The sequence below is a fragment of the Eumetopias jubatus genome, unplaced genomic scaffold (assembly GCF_037043125.1).
Source record: "Eumetopias jubatus isolate StellerSeaLion01/CBP00866 unplaced genomic scaffold, mEumJub1_p1.0 scaffold_6, whole genome shotgun sequence".
Lineage (NCBI taxonomy): Eukaryota > Metazoa > Chordata > Mammalia > Carnivora > Otariidae > Eumetopias > Eumetopias jubatus.
In genome coordinates, this window is record NW_028274812.1 from 60,878,247 (window position 1) to 60,896,032 (window position 17,786).

At 43.0% G+C, this 17,786-nt stretch overlaps 1 protein-coding gene across 1 annotated transcript in view; it reads left to right on the plus strand.

Annotated features, from left to right (window-relative positions):
• The window catches only part of FAXC (failed axon connections homolog, metaxin like GST domain containing), a 66,578-nt gene extending 49,411 nt beyond the window's left edge, over positions 1–17,167 (plus strand). Inside the window, exons 5-6 of the mRNA XM_028104277.2 lie at positions 8,403–8,519; positions 16,878–17,167. Of these exons, the coding sequence (XP_027960078.1) occupies positions 8,403–8,519; positions 16,878–17,167 (407 nt within the window). The remainder of the gene's footprint in view (positions 1–8,402; positions 8,520–16,877) is intronic.
• Positions 17,168–17,786: the final 619 nt, after the last annotated feature.

Below are 17,786 nucleotides of genomic sequence, written 5' to 3' on the forward strand. Positions count from 1 at the left end.
ATTTTAGAATATGCTGGGAATATGAACAGGAGCTCTTTAAAGGAACTGGCCTGGCAAAAAGTGTCTGATCGGGAGTGTAAGAAAGAATAGAAAGTAGAGTAGAACTATCTAACCACAGAATAGTCTGTCCTGCCCAAGAAGTGATAGAGACGTCTCTAGCGGGGTTAGGGCTGGGAAATATGGGGTAGGGAAGTGGGAGAAAGGATTTCTACCCTGGGAGAGATCTTGGACTGGTTCTGTGCACAGTCAGTACTTGTGCTCATTACTGGTGATGAGTAGAAGATCATCTCGTCTAATGTTAAAATAGCACTTCTAGTTTGCAAAGTACTCTCACATTATTCTATCTTCTAATACTTACAATAGCTCTCCATTTTAAGAAAGGACAGAGATCACACATAATTAAAGCTATTATCACCTAATTGACAGTTTCTACTGTGATAGGTACCCGACGGACAGAAAAGTAAAACTGAGGGTTATTTGCCATCAAAGAGCTGAAAAACTACTTGAGGAGATAGCACATACACACAAATCAGACTAAGAGATAGCATGTGTGAATTACTTAATGGTGAGCTAGATTGGTGGTTCTCAAAGGGTGGTCCCTGGACCAGCAACATCAGCATTATCTGGGATCTGTTAGAAATGCAATTTTTTTTTTTTTTAAATTAGTCTCTATGCTCAGCATGGAGCCCAGTGCAGGACTTGAACTCACAACCCTGAGATCAAGACTTGAGTACAAGACTTAAGTTGAGTACAAGACTTGAGTACAAGACCCGAGTTGAGATCAAGACCCAAGTTGAGATCAACACCTGAGTTGAGATCAAGAGTTGGATGCTTAACCAACTGAGCCCCCCAGGTGCCCCATAGAAATGCATTCTTGAGTCCCACTCCATACCTGCTGAATCAGAAATTCCTGGTGGGGGTATCAATCAGTGTTTTTAAAAAGGCCTCCAAATGATTATGATGCATGCTCTAATTTAAGATCGCTGATCTAGTCTGGACCAATACTTCTCAAACTCTGGCATGATAGAATATCATGATATCAGAAGATAGAATAATGTGAGATAGATAGCTCTGATAGCACTGGAACAGTGCTATTTTTTAAAAATTTTTTCAAGTTTTTATTTAAATTTAGTTAGTTAACATAGATAGTAAAATTGCACCTGAAACAGTGCTATTTGAAATATGGGCCAAGAACTGCAGGCTCTCCAGGTGATTTTTATGGACCTGAAAGCTTGTTAAAACACAGATTTTCTAGTCCTACTCGCAGACATTCTAATTTAGTAGATGGGACCTGAGACTCTGTGATGCTGAGGGGCTCAGACCGTTCTCCGGGTAACTGTGCTCTAAGCGGTTGTGTCTCTAGGGTTTAGTAGAGGAGTGGCCAGTGAGATGGACTTGTGCACCAGGTCTGTGTGGGTGGTCTTCACAGAGTGGAGGAGGGAGGGCCTGGTCTGAGCCTGATGGGAAAATTTAGGTTGGGTAAGAGGAAGTTTATTTGAGGCCAGGGGGAATGGGATGAGCACTCAGCATGTTTGACTGAAGTAGAGCGTTCATGCTAGCTAGACCTCGGCTCGTCCTGCCTGGGATTGGGGCAAGTTAGCAACTGCCCGCTCTCACAAATCCTCCCCAAGGAGAGAAGGCTGAGAGCCAGGCAGCAGGCAAACAGCCTAGGACCGGGAGTACTTTCTTAGTTGTGCTGTTATATGGTCCTACCCTCTAAGTGGGACTTTTAAGACCTGTTACTGCTCTCTTCTTTTCTCGTCTTCCCTTGGTTCCCCTGCTCACCAAGCCTGGCTTGCTTGAACTCTACAGCTTGTTCTCTCAGTTTGGCCTGAATCTTCAGGCTTGGATTCTGATCATTCCTCTCAGACTCCATGTTGATTTAGTTCTCCCTGGACAACTGTGTGGCTTTGCTTTCCATATTCACCCTTCCCCCTCCTCTCCCACCCATCACCTCAGTCAGTCCTTAGTGGGGGTGAGGAAGCTGGCCAACATGCTCTGTCTTCTTCCAGATACTGTCATCTGTGTTGTGTTCTGGTGTCTCCTGGTCAGCTCTGTGTTGCTGTCCATGACAAGAGAAGTGGAAGATAGTGTGGCAAGAGCCAGCTCAGGCTTGGAGGTCAGGTTAAGCAGCCTTGGATTAATGAGGTCACTTAAGATTTTGACCAGTGATCTTGTAAAACCCAATCACAGCTCAAGTCTGAGGTACAAAGAGCAAATATCCTTTAGGGCTCCGGAACATTTTTGTTAGCCTTGACTTAGCACTCCCCACTCAGTCTGTGGTCATCCTTGGGTGCCCCAGTGGTTACTGCATCTGCATCATGGCTTTTTCCATGGAGAAGAGCTGCCCACACCACCCAAGAGAGGTAGGATCAGCTTCTAGGAACACCGAGGACCAGCTAGTATTCCCTAGCCCTTGGTGGAGCCAACTCTTACTGCCCCTGCCGTGGGCTCTTCTCCATGGCCCCTCTCCCCTGGCTGTTTGGTCACTGTCCTTGCATGTCCTCACTGGTCTCTGCTCCCTAATGGCCACTTGAAGATCCAGGCATGGAGTTCTGTGAAATCACCATGGGCACCTGAAGTCACCCTGCCTTCACTGGCTGGATGTACTCCACACCCTCTTGTGGTGTGGGCTCGCCCTCACAGTCAGGAGGGCTCTGCACCTTCACGGAGGTTTTCCAGATGCTTGGAAGCTGGCCTCTGGTGGAGCATCCCTCAGGGAGTCTGATATCCCTCACCTCCCAGGATTTCTGATATTTTCAACCTTCGTTTGCGCTCACCAGTGGTTCTGGTCCACACTCCCAACCTGGAGGCTGGCAGGGAGTCCCAGGTGCTCAGGTAGCTCTGAGCTGCTTCTCTCCCTTCCTACAGAAGCCAGTGGGAATAGTTTACCTACTGAAAATGAAGCTTGAGTTGCCTCATCCTCCAAGCCTGTTCCTGCAGTGCCCTTCAAAAATGCCCTTAGTGTTTTGTTTTTGCAACGCCTGGCCGCAAGATCTGGAACCACTTGGTGAAAGCTGGGAGTGCTGCAGTCTTGAGACCTTAGCTCGGCCGCTTTGTCTCTAAGCAGAGTCCGATCTAAATTCAATTTCCCTCTTAAAATTACTTCCTGCCAATGTCCAAAAGGCCAAAGCTAGGACAATTTGAGCGATAAAAATATATAACGAAAGTACTGGATTATAAACCATAGAATAAAATAAGTATTGATGAATACATACTTACATAAATAAATAATTGAATACATTAGTAAATGGGGGATGTAGGGAATAGTAGGATTCTAATCAATGCATGTAGAAGGAGTGAGAAAAATAGAAAATCCTGACGAGGCAAACATCATAGTAATAATGGTTTCAGAAAAATCCACCAGTGGATACTGAAATCAGTGGGCCAGAGTTTGCAGGGAAACATGATACTTATACTGTTTCCAAAGATCTCACCCAAGATTATTAGTTGCAAAGGAAAATTAGTACCACTACAGCGAAGAAACCTCGTGGGCACCACCTTTACCACATAGTCAAGGTTAACATCACCAGTGATAAGACACATGGACATTATGGACCCTCTGATAGGATGCCCTGAGAAGGTATATTAGTCAGGTTTCTTAAGAGAAACAGACCAATAGAATGTATGTAAATATATATGTGTATATTCGGGGTGTATGTATTTAGTATAAAAATGTATAAGGAATTGGCTCCTGCAGTTAGAGAGGCTGACATGTCACAGGATCTGCAGGGTGAGTCCGCACGCTGGAGACCCAGGAGAGCTGAGGGTGTGGTTCCAGTCCAAAGGCTCAACACCCAGGAAGAGCTGATGTTTTAGCTTGAGTCCAAGGGCAGGAAAAAGCCCATGTTCCCCTTTCAAGGCAGAAGGAATTCTCCCTTACTCTCTGGAGAGTCAGCCCCCCCACCCCGCTTTTTTTAAGGCCTTCAACTAATTGGATGAGGCCCACCCACATCAGAGAGGGTAATCTGCAATACTCAGTCTGCCACTTAAATGTTAACCTCATCCAAAGCACCTTCACAAAAACACCCAGAATTATGTTTGCCAAATAACTTAGCACTCCGTGGCCAGTCACATGGACACGTAAAATTAGCCATCACAGAAGGTGACATTATGACTTCCATGGTATTCTTGCCAAAAATGCATGACCTGATCTAATCGTAAAAAACTTTAGGCAAACTCAAACTGATGAACGTCGTACAAAATAACCAACCAGTATTCTTTAAAAAGTGTCAGGGTTATGCAAGACAAGGAGAGACTGAGGAATTTTCAGATTGGAGGGTAAGGATACATGACACCTACAGGCAATGCGGGATCCTAGATTGGATCCTGCAACACAAAAGGGCATTAGTTGAAAAACTAATAAAATGTGAATAAAATGTGAAAATGAATAAAAATAGTGCAGTTAATAGTATTGTATTAATGTTAATTTCTTAGTTTGATACATGGACTGTGATAGTATAAGATGTTGATATTGGCAGAAGCCGATTGAGGGGTATACAGGAGCTCTGCTATTTTTGCAACTTTTCTGTAAGTATAAGATCCTTTCAAAATAAAAGTTTTAAAAAGCTTCCCGCCATTTGGTCCTTGAGGACTTTTCAATAACAGTATATTTTGATATTCTTGAAATTTATCCCTGTTGTGTGTGTATACACTTGTGATTTTGTATCTACCATTCAACATTTTCCACAAATGCTAAATTCCATCAGTTTTTTTGGAAGCACCTTTTAAAAAGCCCTAGACTTCTTTTCTTTCTTTCTTTTTTTTTTTTTCCTGCATTCCGTACTTCTTCCTCTCTAAAGCATTGTTTTTGGTAAATGATCACAGCTCCACCCTCCAGGGGTTGTTTATCTCTGAGATGATGACCTGAGGGGCCTATTACACAGAGCAAGGAGCCTGAGGCTGGAGGTCGGAAGACCTGGGAGCCAGCCTTCTTAGTCCGGTTCTATTACTAACTAAATCCATGAATTTTCAGTGTTAATGTTCTGATGCCAAATGGGAAATTCGGGTTGAATATTGTATGCATAGTTGATGTATGTATTCAAATGATTACATTTTTTTTTAAAGATTTTATTCATTTATTTGTCAGGGAGAGAGAGTGCACAAGCAGGGAGAGGGGCAGAGGGAGAGGCAGGCTCCCCATTGAGCAAGGAGCCTGATGCCGGACTCGATCCCAGGACCCTGAGATCGTGACCTGAGCCGAAGGCAGCCCCCTAACTGAGCCACCCAGGTGTCCCCAAATGATTACATTTTTAATTATTTTTTTTTCTTTTTATCAAGGTCCCAGGTGCTCTATATTTAGGTTCCCAAGTTTTTGTTTTGTTTTGTTTTGTTTTTTTATCCATATGTATTTTTTCCTCTTGCCTCCAAAGTCTTTGGGTTCTACAAAGACTCAGTTTACACACTTCATTCTGGCATTTCCCTTAGACAATCCCTCTCCCTCTTTCTCTTTTTAAATCAAATTAAGATCAACATTTTCTTTTTTTTTCCTTTTGAGCAGGAAGCCCCTGCAGCTGTCCTCTGTCTTGTTTTTCTTCTCTCTGAAACTGTGTGGCCCTTCTCAACAGTCGTCCCTAAAACTATCCCATGGCTTCTGTATTGTGGGCTTCCTTAGGTTTGGGCCTTGTCTGGGCTGAGCCCTGGCACAGTCCTATAGGGATCACTGGCTGGCACGCCCCTCCTGCCCTCTCAGGATGGCACAAGAGCTCTGGGTCAGGGTCCCCCGGCCAACCTGCGTCACTATTGCCAGCCCTAAGGCCAAGGCATGGAGCCAGCAGGGTGCATTAAGAAATAATGGACACTTTTTTTTTTAAGATTTTATTTATTTATTTGAGAGAGAGAGAGTAGAGAGTGGTGGGAAGGAGCAGAAAGGGAGGGAGAGGGTAGAGAGAGAATCTTTTTTTTTTTTTTAAAGATTTTATTAGTGAGAGTGTGCATGCATGTGCATGAGTGTGGGGAGGGGCAGAGGGAGAAGCAGACTCCCCGCTGAGCAGGGAGCCTGATGCAGGGCTCGATCCTAGGACCCTGAGATCATGACCTGAGCCGAAGGCAGATGCTTAAGGTGCTCCAGAGAGAGAGAATCTTGAGCAGACTCTGTACTCAGCACAGAGCCTGAGGCGGAGCTCAGTCTCATGACCTTGAGATCATGACCTGTGCAGAAACCAAGAGTCAGACACTTAACCAACTGAGCCATCCAGGCACCCCAAGAAAATAACTGACACTCTTGAGACAAATGGTTTACCCAGGCTTGCTTTTTTATTTTTGTCCAGGTATGGACAACTTGCTCGTCCTTACCTGAGTAGATAGTTTGGTTAGGTTCAGCATATTGTAGGGAATTCCTTGGTCCCTGTAGAATATAGAATAGAAATGACTTTTTTTAAAGGTAATCTCCAGTTCCATTTGTTGTTGTTTTTTTGTTGTTTTCAACTTATTTTTAAAATTGAGATATAATTGACATAAAACATTATGTAAGTTTAAGGTGCACAAAATGTTGATTTGATACATTTCCATATGCTGGTATTGTGCTGTGTTGGTCGTTAACTGGCATCCCCAACTCCAGCCATTTCTCCTAGCTTGTTTGTACACAGTCATCAGATACTTAATTTTGTCAGCTTGCCACTCAAGAACAGTGAAATGGGTAGATATTTTGAGAGTACAGCCTTTAGAATCATGCCTGGTATGTAGTAAACATTGCATTAGAGTTTGCTTTATAAAAATAAGAAATTATTCTTACTTTCAAAGAACTTACCATTTAGCTGAAAAGATAAAATGCACAAACAAGCAAAAACCAACCAGCACGTAGCACAGTATGGAGACTGGGCTACAAGAGGCAAGACCTCTCTGCTGTGTGCTCTCCTAAGTCACCTCACTTACTTGCTGAAACAGCCAGCAATTCCTCCCATTTTATGGTTCAAGGAATTGAGGTTAGTAGGCATAAAAGGCCTTACGGTTCTACAAGGTTCTATGTGTAATAGCGGCATTTGAACACAGGGCTGTCTGAACTGAGACTCCCTTACCACCAGATAGAATAGACAGAGAAAGCTTTGGAACGAGGCTCGTGCTGGATCTCGAAGGATGGATAGAATTTACCAGATGAGAGAAGTGGGGAGCACATACAGGGTGTGGGGGGCAGGGAAAGGGGTGGGCGCAGCCTGGGCAAAGATGTGACCTTGGGAAGCATGAAGTATGCTGGGGAATGGGAAGTGTTCCCCAGGTTTGCTAGAGTAAGGGAGGAGCGACAGAGAAAGCCGGAACATGGGTTGGAGGCAGAGCATAATGAGCCTTGAATTCCGAGTTTGGACTTTGTTTCCTAACCCATTTCATAGCCCATTGACGGTATTTGTGGGAAGGGGAGTGACATGGTGAAAAGAGCACTGTGGTGATTTAAGTCAGGTGGGATACGGAATGGGCTGGAGAGACAGGGGGGCTGCTGTCATGAAAGCTAATGCTTGAGGTTCCAACATATGGTGCTAGGTGCTTCATGTGCATGATGCCGTTCATCCTCATGATAGCCCTGAGAAGTGAGCACCGTTAATATCATCCTCATTTTCCGGATGGGCAGACTGAGGCTCTGAGAGCTTAAGTACCGACCAGACTCCCACATTGAGTAGCGGTGTTGCCAGGATGTGAACCAGGTGGGCCCAGTTCCACCCGAGTTGCCTCTGTTTGCTCCAGTGCCTGCCAGTGGCTCGGGTGATGGACTTGGGACAGTGTTAATGGGTCAGAGGGGACGGTCCAGGTGATGAGGACTGAACTAGTTCAGTAGCGATGGAAAAGGAGAGATGGGGGCAGCAGTGCGACACATCGTTGTGCGACAACCCGATCGCACGGCGGGGCCTGTAGTTTCATAGTTTCTCTTCCTGTGGAAGCTGGTGTTCAGTGGTGAGGACATTGCCAAGACCATGGTGCAGCATGGAAAACCTTTCCACGTAGCCTAGACTTCTTGAGTTCTTCCTGAGGAGATGTTTTAATTTAATAAAATAAGTGCTGAGGTTGGTGTGCTTGGTGTGGGTTACTTTTGAGATGGGTTCAGCAAATTTCCAGGTGTTTTCAAGCATCTCAAGTTTTCATTACTAGAGTGTGAGACAAGGAGGTGCCTTCAGAGGTCTGTGGGTGATCCGATTTCCCTTTTCCCCATGAACTCTCCTCCCTTACCTGCTTTTCTTGATATGTTGCCTGTTATTTCCCTGTTTGGCTATTGTATGGGTTGATCCAACACAGAATTAATTTGTTTTCCTTTTGTTTCTATTTTTTTTTTTTAAGAAAAAGGAGGTGCATGCATTTTGACTCTGCAAAGCTTTTGACACACAGTTAAATGAACCTATAGAGTGTGCTGAACGCCATGGTGACCACATGGGGCAGTGCAGGCCAGCACAGTGACCTCTCTGCTCTGTCTGCTGCAGGTGATAAGAAGTACATCATGGGCCCCAAGCTTTCTACTCTCGACGCCACTGTCTTTGGACACTTGGCACAGGCAATGTGGACCTTACCTGGGACAAGACCTGAGCGGCTGATCAAAGGCAAGCCCTACAAACCCCTTCAGGCTTTAGGAGTTCCTGTGGGGTGAAGGGTAGGGGTAACACAATGGAGAATTCTGGGTCAATGCCTGTGAACTTGACTGTGCTTTATGGGGACAGCAGGCTGTGGTGTCCAGGGCTGGGGTCAGTTTCTTATGCTCAGGATGGGGAGGGGTTGAGGAAGACCAGGCTTCTCACCTGCCATCTTGCCTGGACTGTGTCCTCAACAAAGTTGACACAAATTGTACGGTGTATTACACCAGCTCCTTACATAGTGGACTTAATACTTGTTGATACGGGGCTTAAATTCCACCTAGTGCCCTTGTTTTGTTGGTCTTCCTTAATTTCCTTGGGATGTTGGTGCCAAGCCTCACCACTTTCTGATCTATCTAGTTTGGCAGCAAACGCGGTGGGCTGGGGCTGATGGACACATTGCCCATCTCGATGCTGTTTTTGAGTCTGAACTGGTGTTACGTATTTCACATGTAGTTATAAGTACATATGTTTCTGTATCATTTGAATTCAAATGTTCTTTTCTCCTATTCCAGTGGGTATCTGTAGATTATACATTGAGAGTAGTAAAGCTAGTAAGTTCAAGATCGTGAAAAATGGGGGAAGTGTCAACAAATGTTTTGTAAGTCTGATACTATGTAAAATATTATTATTAGTAGTAGTAATTGTTGTGTATTTTGGCCAAAGAAACACAATCTTGCATCTTTGTAGTATGATCTTGGCTGTAAGACCTGCCAGAGTTACATTATGGACTGGAGGGTAGAAGTGGGGATGAATGGGACCAGACGTAGAGGAGGAATGAATATATGTGTAGGGGTGGAGGGAGTGGTAAGCCAAGAATAAAATTCATGTTGGCAAGGGGGCAGGTAAGGTAAGCTCAACGTGGGTCGATGTCAAGGGACCAGATCTTTGTGTATGTACGTTGGCGGACAGACTGGCGGGGTGGGATGTACATGGAAGCTGGGCCTCTGGGAGAGGCTTCTCCTGTGTTGGTAGATGGGACCTGTTTGGAGTCATCTCCAATTTTTTTCTTAAAGATTTTGTCTATTTATTTGAGAGAGAGCAGAGCGAGCGAGAGAGAGAGCAGGAGCGGGGGGTGGGGGTAGGGGCAGAGGGAGAGGGAGAAGCAGACTTCTTGCTGAGCAGGGAGCTTGATTCGGGGCTCGATCCCAGGACCTTGGGATCACAACTTGAGCTGAAGGCAAACACTTAATAATGAGCCACCCAGATGCCCCGAGTCATCTCCAGTTTGAAGAAGTACCTAAGCAAGTGCCTGGGAGTGGGGATATAGGGATCAAAGTCCAATATTTGGGTTTGGGAAAGGGAGTGACGGAGTTGAACAAGGTATTTATGCCCCAACTGAGAAGGCTGGGGATGTAGATGAGATCACTAGTGAATAGCATATAGAATGTTTTTAATGTTGATGGATCGATGGTCAGAACTAAGCAAGGCAGAATCATACAAGAAACTGAGGCAGGTGAACACCACTCATGTGTGGTGGCCACAGGTGGGTTTATAGGAAGGTTGGTGAAGGCTGTAGTTCTGTGTGTGCGTGCGTGTGTGTGCGTGCGTGTGTGTGTGTGTGTGTGTGAGATTCATGCGCATGCCCAGAAGCTCAGACCAGGCTAAGGACAGGAGGAATCATTCTCCAGATTCTCCTATTGGTGGGGATGGGGCTTCAGATACATTACCAAACCTTGTTGGAATGGATCAGGCATTGACTGAAGGTCTTCCAGAACTTCAGCTGGGTGAAGCTAGGGATAGTATGGACTAATATTTAATTTCCTATGTGATCAGCATAGAGCTGTTCCTTGTCTTGCAATATGTTGGAAGTTACCTAAATTGAACATGTTATCCTATTGGTGATGTTTGTAGCATTTAAAATAGTTTCTCTTCATTTTAATCATCTAAAATATATTGGTTCCCTTTAGTTCATTTAGAGGTATGTTTTATATCTACATTCTATTCCTGTTTCTTCCTACTCCCTCCCTCCACTTCCCTAGCACACCACTCTTACACACCCATGAGTACACACACTGCCACATCTCCTCACCTACTTCTATACACATATACCCCGAACACACTCACTTGTACACATGCACGCAAGCGCGCTAACACACACGGCTGACGTCATCTGTTATGAGTCAGAAGCATTTAGGTACCCATTATGAGTAGAACTATCAAATTCTTTAGAATCCCTTCTTGCAGGAATGAAGCATCTTTTGTTAAATTATTTATGACTTGGCCCTTTTCATTTCTACTTCCTGGAAGGACTCGAGACATTTAGTGTTCTTTTTAAAGAAATGGGTCAGCCTTTTTGGAGGATCAATTTTGAGTCCCACCCACACATTGGGGGAATCTGACACCATTGTCTGCGAGGGACTTTGGCACATAGTTGCATGTGCTTTGGTTCTTAAACAAGTTAGCAGCTTCCAGCTCTCCTTGGGGACTGGTGTAGCATGAATCATTAAAGTCCACAGAGGGTCTCTAAATCACATTTTGGTCATTGGTTGTATGCCCTTCCAAACCTTCTGATTGTAGCTGCTAATAGGCAAACTACTACTCTGGTTTCTGCTTCTTTCTCCGCCTTTGCTCTTTCTGTGGTGGAGACTTGCCCAAGAAGTAACAAGAGGAAGGAGAAGCAGAAACAACTAAGTACCTGTATGCTTTAGAACTGGCTCAAATCCAGGAGCGTGAATGCTTGGATCAGGCAGTTTTCTGCCTTGGCTTTGGAACGGTCAGAGCGCTGTTGGCCTGGCCGTGTGTGTAAGTGTGTGAGTGTTCTGGTTCTAGATATTAGTTACAGTATCTAGCCACATAGTGTACCGGAGCCATCTAAAACAGTGAGAAATTTTCCTTAATTTAGGTGAGTAAGATGACAGACTTTGAATATTCAGCAATTCTTAAAATATACTGAGTATGCGTTTGTGTATTATAGATGTAGATATATGAAATATTATTTCCTTGCTGGAGAAAATTTAGAAAAGATAGAAAAATTAAAAAATATAACTTGTGCCCCTTGTCACCCACAGAGAACTACTGTTAATTATGTGGTTTGTGTCCTCCTCTTTCATCAAGTACATGTATGTGTTTATTTTTAAAAATTGGGATCATGATGTTGATATAGTTATAAACCTATAGTTTTAATTAACTGTGTATCCTGGCCATTTCCCTGTCATTAAATATGCCTTAAAACAACATATTTAGTAGTTGGATAATATCCTATCCTATGGCTACATTGTAATTGATGTGATTAATCTTCTTTTTCTGGACTTGTGGCTTGTTTCACATAATTTTTTAACTAATATTCTCTGGTGAATATTGTATAAAAATATATTCTTGCTAATCTCTGGTTATTTCCTTAAGCCAAATTTCTAGTTGGGGAATTTCTGTCTCAAAAGGTCTAAGCTCTTGGTCTGTATGGCTAAATTGCTTTCTAGGAAGACTTGTAGCCGTGTGTCTTCTCATGAGCAGTGTCTGAAAGCACCTCAAATTTTATTCCTCAGGATCGAATATTTATTTTGAAATTTTTGCCATTTTTCCAGTAAAAAAATCTCAGTGTTACTATCAGCAAGGTCGCCAAGTGACATTTGACATTTTGTTCAGCGAGTCCTTCTCAGAGAATTGTGCGTGGATCAGGGCCCTCTTTTGAGACAGGCGTGGAGAACCGCAGAGTCTAGAAAACCGGACCAGAAGCACCCGACGGGCAGGAGTTGTGCCCCGTGCCCGCCCGCCAGGTGGCGTCACCGCAGAGCCGCACAACCTCATGCTCTTTTTCGGTATCTGTGAGAACCACACTTTCTGTGTGCTTCTGGAAAACTTTAGTCAGGAGCTCTTTTACCAACAGTTATTTATTGTTCTTGGATGTCTTTTCTTGCTTATTATCTGACTGATTGATAACTTTTTCCACCTTTCAATCAAGTGCTGGATATCCTTGAGAAACAGTTGAGTCTATCCCCACCCCTGCACTTACTGTTCTCCATCTGGAATGTTCAGGAAGAGGTGGCTGTGGGGCATTCGGGGCTTAGGGAGGGGCTGGCTCAGGTGACTTTTGTGGGTATTTGTACTTTGTGATCTGAGTCAGTACCCTTTAGCTTCAGGAGATGAGGGGGAGGTGGTGTCCTCATCGCACCATTCAAGTTTGTTTCAAACTTTTCTGGAAGAGGACATGCTCTGTGCCCTCCCTGCCTGTGACAGAATGCTGAAGAGAGCGAGCATGGGCATGGCCAGCACCTCACACAGGTCTGCAGCAGGGAGGTGCCGAGTAAATGCCTGCAGACCAGATGAGTTCCTGTGGGTGCCCGCCCCATGTATTCCAAAAACTTGATGGTTAATGACCGAGGGCTGGGCAGGGGGAGCTGGGACATGCTGGCAGGCTTCCCCCGTCACTTCTCCCTCCCTCTCATTCCTGCTGTGCACGATTGGCAGCTGGGAGAAACTGAGCCCTGGGTTCTGGGCCTGGTTGACAATGTTTTCAGTGTCAAATTGTACAAAATGTTTTTGAATGTTAGAGAAATTGCAGTGATACAGGAAAATAAAATGAGTCACTTTTTTTTCAAAGAGCGGTGGGGGATATTTCCATTTGGAGAAACTAAGAGAAAAGCTCTTTATTCTTTTTGGGAGTGACCTCTGGGTTGAGGACCATTTGGCTTTCTGATAAATAGCCTCTCAAGCTGTCTGAGCATATCACTTACCACTCATTAGTATTTCACTAATGTACTTTATTGGAACTTTAAATTTAAAAATACAGGATTGTCAAAATGAGTTGAATTATACAGGAATATTTTAAAAGATTTATGACTTCCCCCTCATCCATGTCCAATATCCACCCCCATGGAATAACCAATATTAAGAGTTTGGAATGAATCTTCCTGTGCCTTTCTTTTTCATGTGCAAATTTACATACATGTATATAGTAGTTTTGGTTTGTTTTTACTATTTTTAAACTAATCAGTGGAATGGCGTTATACACATTACTCTATAACTCCCTCTTTTCACTTACGAGAATATCATGCCTTTTTAACAGCTGCAAAATATATAGAATTGAATCACCATAATTTATTCAGTCAATCCCTACTGATGGACATTCAGGCCATTTTCATCTTTCTTTTCTTCTTTATTTTTTACTGACACAATGATGTTGACATCCATATACATATATCTTTACATACCGGTGCTTTTATTTTAGTAGAATAGAGAAATAAAAGTGGAGTTCTGAGCCAACAGTTAGAATTTCAACAGATGACATTGGATTACTTTCCAAAAAAGGTTATAGCAATTTATAATTCCACCAGACATGTAGTTAAAATGCCTGACCCTTCACATTGGATGTTATCAGACTTTAATTTTTACCAGTTTGATGTATGAAGTTGTTATCTGATTATTGAGTACACTTTGAAAAAAATGCAGTTTTTCTATTATTTCACAAGGTTCACACCTTCAACATAGGCATTTATGTTAACACAGGCATATCACACACACACATACACACACACACACACACAGCCTGTTTCTACTGCCAACTTTTTTCTCTTCTTTTGGTTGGTAGCATGGTGAGTGGGTCAGGGACAGAAGGGATTGGCAAAGCCAGACAGGGTAGAACTCACCCAGAAAATTTCATTCTTTATTCCACTGTTTTTATCAGTGGCAGGATATGAGGATGGGTATGTGGGCTCCCAGTTTTTGCTTATCAAAAGCAATCCCTTTCTGGACTGCATAATAGAATGATCACTTCTTCTTGACAACTCATTATCTTTGAGGGGCAGCACCTGTCTCCTCATAATTCTTGAGACCCTGAAAAGAATTATAGAACAATCTTCTGTGACAGAGCGTATGCAGCTATTAATTCCCAAGCCAGGCTGTCGGCTCATCAGTAGAGAGAGAGAGAGAGATTAGATTTGTGGTGAAGGGCATGGAGTCTGGAGACTGTGGGTGTTTGAATCCTGGCTCTGCCACTTTCTAGCCATGTGACCTTAGGCAAGTTAATTAACCTCTCTGTTGCTTCAGTGTTCCCATGACAGATGGGGATAATAATAGTTCCTGCCTGATAAGATTGTTGCAAGGACTAATTCAACAGATGAATAAAGCACTTCAAACAGTGCCTGGTACACAGTAAGGACTATGTGCATATTTGCTGTTGTTATTATTATTAATTTTTATCGCACGCTTGAAGGGGTATTCACGTCACACAGGAGGAAGGCAGGGCAGCTCTCCTGGAAGAAAAGTGAGGAAACAGGCAGTAGAAGAAACAGCCACAGAAGAAGTGGCTAGAACCATATATGGTGTAGATCCTGTGGATACTGTGAATAGATTCTGGCTTTCTAGCTGCTCACTAACCACCTCATAGCGAATGGTCTTGATTGAGGCAAACGCAGCTGCCCCAGACCCTGCTGTGAAGTGACCATACTCCCCCCCCCCCACCCCGCCCCACCGGCCAAACTTTGCAGCTGCCTCCACAGCTTTGTCCAAGTCTGGGTTACCTGGGACTGGCAGCAGTATCTGGTGAGGGGTTTCCTGACTGCTTCCCTGAGGGAGAATCTAAGGGAAGACTTTGTCTGCATCATTTCAAGGAGCACGGGTGTTGGCTCCTCGGCTTCTGGCTCCTGGGCGTGTATGTACGTACAATCCCCGAGTAGGGGGCAACCAGAATGGACTCTTACATAGTGTGAGTGGAACTGTTATGATATAAGGCAACTGAAAATAGTGACCTGGAACCAATATTAATCCACCGGTTTCTAGGGTCCATGGAGTAGAGGGATTCGCTTCTTTATGTTTTATAGGGAACAGGCTTATTGAAGTAGAGCAGCAATCAAGTTTTGAAAAATTTTCATGGGAAAATGTATATAATAATGTTATGCAAAGTAACAGGAAGTAGTAATAATGACAATAAATAAATAGAAAATATGCTGAAATAAATTACACCAAAATGTTAATTGTGATGACCTTGATGAGATTGATAGGTGCCTTTTGTTTTCTTCCTTATCTAAATGGTATACATTTTTATATATAGACTTCTAATTTTCCAAAATGAGAATGTATTATATTCTTTGATAGAAAATAAAATAAAGACTATAATCAATAGATGCATTAATATAGAAATAACCTAAATGGCCATAAAGGGGGTGTGGTAAAAACAAAATGAAACTATGGTACATCTGAATAATGAACTACTGTGCAGTTATCAAGGTGATAGTGTGAAATTGAAAGTTTTTTATTATAGTTTGTCAAGTGGGAAAAAGAGTAAGAAACAATATATAGTAAATGCTAAATAGGAAGTGTAAATATATGTAAGTGTGTATATAAGTATATACATTTCCGGAAGAACATAAAAATGTTATTACAGTGGATGTGATTATTGGTAATGCTTTTATTTTTTGCGTATCCATCACTTTCTAATTTTCTGCAATAAAACATGGATCATCTATATAATAAGTAGATGTTTATATGACTTTTAAAAAACAAACATTCAAAGAATATTCTTAGGGCGATGAAATTCTGTAAGGGATAGTGACAAATTATGTATTGCAAGCAATGTTGCCATCTGGTGGATCGAAGGCAAAAACTCACTCTCTTCATTTTTCATTGGGAATTAAGAAATGAATGTCAAATTCTGTGTCATGTTTCGGACAAATGCTTGGACAATTTTAGCAACTTAACAAAAGCGTTCCTTTGATTCGCATGAAAAAGAAGTAGCCCAGTGAGTGGGAATGTAATTATGGGTGTAGCTGTTCAGTTTTATTTAAAAAAATTAAAAAAAAAATACCTGTTTTACTAAATGCACCTGTGGGCACACTCATCCATAGACAGTTCTGAGTTACCCATTTTACTTAGGATTATTTAGGGAAAAATTTACATCTTAACATACCTTTTTCCAACTACTTGGCATAGTACCCAGTCCTTAATAACACTACAAATATTTGTGAAATGAATGATTACTTCTGGCTGACTTAGCCCAACTAACCGTTGGTGTATTTTCATGGGCTATAAATTAATTTAAATATGAACCATTGAAGCACCAGTTCTCTTGATAAGCAAACATAAAATTATAATGCTTTACACAGCCAAATGATGGTAGTTTAGCTGCCATTTTGGATAAACTACCCACCTCCCCTCATCACCATAAGACTCTCTCCTAAATCTCACTCAGCCCACTCACAAATGTAACTTTCCCCACTCACCTTTCTTCTTATGTGCATGAAAACCTAAATATTTGATGGTCCCTCTGTGGAAAAACATTGTAAACGTCTCCTCGACCATATTCTTCCCAGTTCCCTGGGCCAAGTGGCTAGCTGAGAGACTGCTGCCTTTGAGAATTAACCCTGGCTTTCCTTACCCCCCACCCCCCCACAGGTGAGCTGATCAACCTTGCCATGTACTGTGAGAGGATAAGGAGGAAATTCTGGCCCGAGTGGCATCACGATGATGACAACACCATCTATGAGTCTGAGGAGAGCAGCGAAGGCAGCAAAACCCACACACCCCTGCTGGATTTCAGCTTTTACTCAAGGACAGAGACCTTTGAAGATGAGGGAGCAGAGAACAGTTTTTCCAGAACCCCAGATACGGATTTCACTGGACACTCACTCTTTGATTCTGACGTGGACATGGATGACTACACGGACCACGAACAGTGCAAGTGATGTTCAGCCTCGCTGACCCTCTTCTGCCGGAGCTGCCACACCCTGGGGTTGGTCCAATTGCCCAGGTAGAAATCCATCTCAGCTGGGAGGAGATCTTCGTGCTTGGCACACTTCTCACAAGCTAACTGGACTCTAGCAGCCTTATTTCTTTTTGTACAAACAAAACACAGAACCATTCAGATGGCTCCATTTAAAACAAACAGGCAAAAAAAAAAAAAAAAAAGTCAGCATGGTTCCTGAAATCCATTTTTGTTTTCATTAGAAAACTAACATTGTGTGGTAGAGCAGGTGCAAGAACAGGTTGTCTGTGGGTCGTGTTTATGTAGATCCTCTTCAACCCGAGGGCTTAGTTGTGAGACGGATTCTCGAGCATCCTTCATCCACGTGGGTTCGAAGTAATGAGCGAAGTCATCAGCAGAAATGTAGGAGACAAATGTTCTATGGTGGCTGCTTGTATTTTATGTGTGTGTATTGTATGTTGAGATAATTCAAATAAAATCCATAGATATTCAGTGAACACCTACTATGTGCAAAGCACTGTGCTAGGTGCTAGTCAGTATAAGTTTTCTTCTCAGTCCTGCCAGTGACTAGCTGTGTGATTTCGGGCAAGTCCCTTAAT